The following is a 3,278-nucleotide window of genomic DNA, read 5'->3' on the forward strand; positions in this document are numbered from 1 at the left end:
CAAAAGAATTTTTTTTGGGGGGGGGGAACGGGTGGTTAACCAGGGATTGAACTCAGGGGCACTGAACCACTGAGCCACATACCCAACCCTATTTTGTATATTTAGAGACAGGGTCTCACTGAGTTGCTTAACACCTCACTTTTGCTGAGCCTGGCTTTAAACTCATCATCCTCCTGCCTCAGCCTCTGAGCCACTGGGATTACAGTCAGGTACCACTGAGCCCAGCTGCAAAAGGATTTTAATCTAAGCAAAATCATAAAGATTTTCACTCTGAAAAATTCAAAAGAGTCTTTTTCCTATTTTATTCAGAGCCTTGGGGCCTCAATGATTTTCAAACTCTTTCCAAATGCATTCTGTAGTACATACATGTGTATGTGAGGAACAAAAATCTTATTGTAGTTCATTAAATATAAAAATATTTAATCTGGCTTCTAATATTTATGGTTAACTAGGGAAGAAACTAGAAGTTGAGGGAGGGAACAGTATGTTCCTGGCAGAGTGATCAGCATGTATAATAGCATTTATATTATAATGAACTATAAACAAGAAACACATAAAGAAAAGAATACATTTATAGAATCTATACTATGTAATAATAAATAAGTTTGGGATTTTTTTTAAAGAATATTCCACTCATGTTTAAGATGTGTTATATTTCTAATGAGCAAGATTATGCTGAGAAGTTAAATTGAGTTTGTATTTCCCAAACAAACCTAATTTCTAGGACTCCCTAGGCAGTGACAATTATAGTAATGTATTTAGCAAAATGAATACTATGTAAGTTGATGGCCAAATAATGGAGATTTACTGATTGCTCAACTCTAAGAATACATTTTTTTAAAATACTGTAAGCACAAATATAAAGATCATCCAGGAAACTAGTAGAATTCTAGCAGGCCAATCAAATAAAATAGAATGCTTTTCTCCAAACCTCTGTTTTCAAATGGATAATTTGTGACTAGAAAGGACCATGTTTTGCACAAAGAAGTATGTGAATGAAGCTCATTTGAACCAGTTGTCTAAGGGGGTTAGAGGATACCATTTAGAAATCTTGGAAGAGGACTCAATAGAATGGTGAAAGGAAGACTCTTTGGTTAAAGATTTTATGCAAGCTTTATCACGTACTCTTTAGTCTATTCAGAACTACTATTCAGAACCACTATTCAGAACCACTGAAATGTTATCTCTTCAGAGATCTCTTCTGACACCACTTAGGTATTTTCTATCATAGCTTCCCATTCTCTTCCATCATTGCTTTTTTTTTCCCAGTCTGTAATTACACATTTGGATGATTATTTGCTGTTTAATTGTCTGTATCCAGTAAGAGAATAAACACTCACATGGACATGGATTCCACTGTATTGTCAGTGATTAGCAAAGAAGACAATAAAATATGAATGTGTAGGTCTGGTGCTCAGATAAAAAGGTCTGGGCTAGAAAAACTGAGATATGGGTAATCCCTAACCATGAAACCTGGTAAGATCACAAGTTGAAACTGTGTAGGGTTAGAAGAGTAATAAACCTTAGAACTCAGATCTCAGGAAACCGAATATTTAGAGTTTGAATAGAATAGGCAAAGGAGACTAAGTTAGAAAAGCCAAATAAAATCAAAGGGAAACCAAAGAAGTAAGTTTTCAAGAAGTGAGTATTCAACTCCAGAATGCTGCCAAAAGAGTGAGTAAAAAGTGAGCCAGGTGCAGTAAAACCAGCTCCTCAAGAGGCTGAGAAACAGAAGGATCACCAAGTATGAGCCCAGCCTAGGCAACATAGTGAGACCAGTCTTAAAAAAAAATAATAATAATAATTAAAGGCTGGGGATGTAGCTCAGTTACAGATCTCTTGCCTAGCAAGCACAAAGCCCTATATTCAATCCCTAACATGGGGTAAATAAAGGAAAAGTTCCCTAAGGATGTTGCTGATGTCTTTAGTGAGAGCTATTTTGGGGCAGTGTTATATCTAATGGCAAACTGCACAATTTTGATTCCAAGGTGAGGAAATAGAGGCATGGTTTAGTCTGGATCTGAAATGTTTGGTTTAATTTAGTTTGGTCCATGTGTTGAAGGCTTGGCTACTGGCCATGGCACTACTGGGAGATGGTGGAATCTTTAAGAAGTGGGGCTAGTGGAAATAAGATGGGACCTAGTGGAAGGAAATTAGATTAATGGGAACATGACCTTGAAAGGGATATTGGGACCTCAGGCCACTTTCTTTCTCTCTACTTCCTGGTCTGCCAGGAGTGAACAGGACTCCTCCACTTCCAAGTGTTCCCCACCATAATGTACTGTGCTGCCACAAGCTCAAAGGAACAGGGCCAAGTGACCATGAGCTGAAACCATAAGCCAAAATAAACCTTTCCTCCTTTTAAGTTGATTATCTCAGGTATTTTGTCAAAGTAAGGGAAAGCAGACAAAAAAAAAAGGAAAGGATCCACATGGAGGTTGCTGATGACTGATAGAGATCTGCTGTAATCAGGGAAAGAGATGACTTGTAGGTACACACAGGAGGTAAAAAGGCTGGTATATCTGAAAATATTGAAAATAACCAAGCAGAGGAAGCAAATTTCACAATCCCAAAATACACCAGACCACGGAGGTAACCCCAAAAACTATGTAAACAGACATTTTATGAGCATTCAATGTTGTTGCTATTTTGCTTGTCTAAAAAACTTTCTCTCCATTAAACTCTAAGTACCCCCAGGCAGAGCAGGGACTATACTTTATTCATCACTGCTTTCCTGGGACCCAAAATAGAGCCTGCATACTTCAGGTGCTCAGTAAGTATTTCTAAATAAATACAGAATTCTGAATAACAACCTTAATTATTGAAGTAGCCTTCTTGCTTGTCCCTCTCCTCCAATCCATTTTGTTGTTGTTGTTTTGTTTTGCTTTACTTTGCTTTTTGTAAGAAGACTATGCTACTTAAGCACTGCAAGTATTGTCATTACACCTTTAAGAGCTCCCTCTCAGACTCTCAAGTTTCTTGGAAACGGAACTTATGCCTGATGATCCCATGATACGCCAATATCTTGCTGGACGTCAGGCTAAATAATCGAACCTAATAAGTGGCTTCTTACTAAAGAGCTATGTTAGGCGTTTTCAGTGACTCCAGGTCCACCAAGGTAAACTGCCGCACCAAGCACCGCGCTGCCAGAGTCCTCCTACCCGACAGGGAGCGCTGCACCTCTGAAGGCCGCCACCTGCTGTAGTCCCCGCCCCCCGGCCCCGCGGTCACCTGCAGCGGCTGCACTCGGGCCTCCGCTCAGCCGGCTCCACAGGCAA

At 39.4% G+C, this 3,278-nt stretch overlaps 1 protein-coding gene across 1 annotated transcript in view; it reads right to left on the bottom strand.

Moving 5' to 3' along the window:
- Window positions 1–3,278, bottom strand: part of Dtwd2 (DTW domain containing 2) — a 159,943-nt gene that overhangs the window by 134,120 nt on the left and 22,545 nt on the right. Inside the window, 1 exon segment of the mRNA XM_015488608.2 lies at window positions 3,232–3,278. This exon segment is cut by the window's right edge and continues 6 nt beyond it. Within this exon segment, the coding sequence (XP_015344094.1) occupies window positions 3,232–3,278 (47 nt within the window).

The sequence above is a fragment of the Marmota marmota genome, unplaced genomic scaffold (assembly GCF_001458135.2).
Source record: "Marmota marmota marmota unplaced genomic scaffold, marMar, whole genome shotgun sequence".
NCBI lineage: Eukaryota > Metazoa > Chordata > Mammalia > Rodentia > Sciuridae > Marmota > Marmota marmota.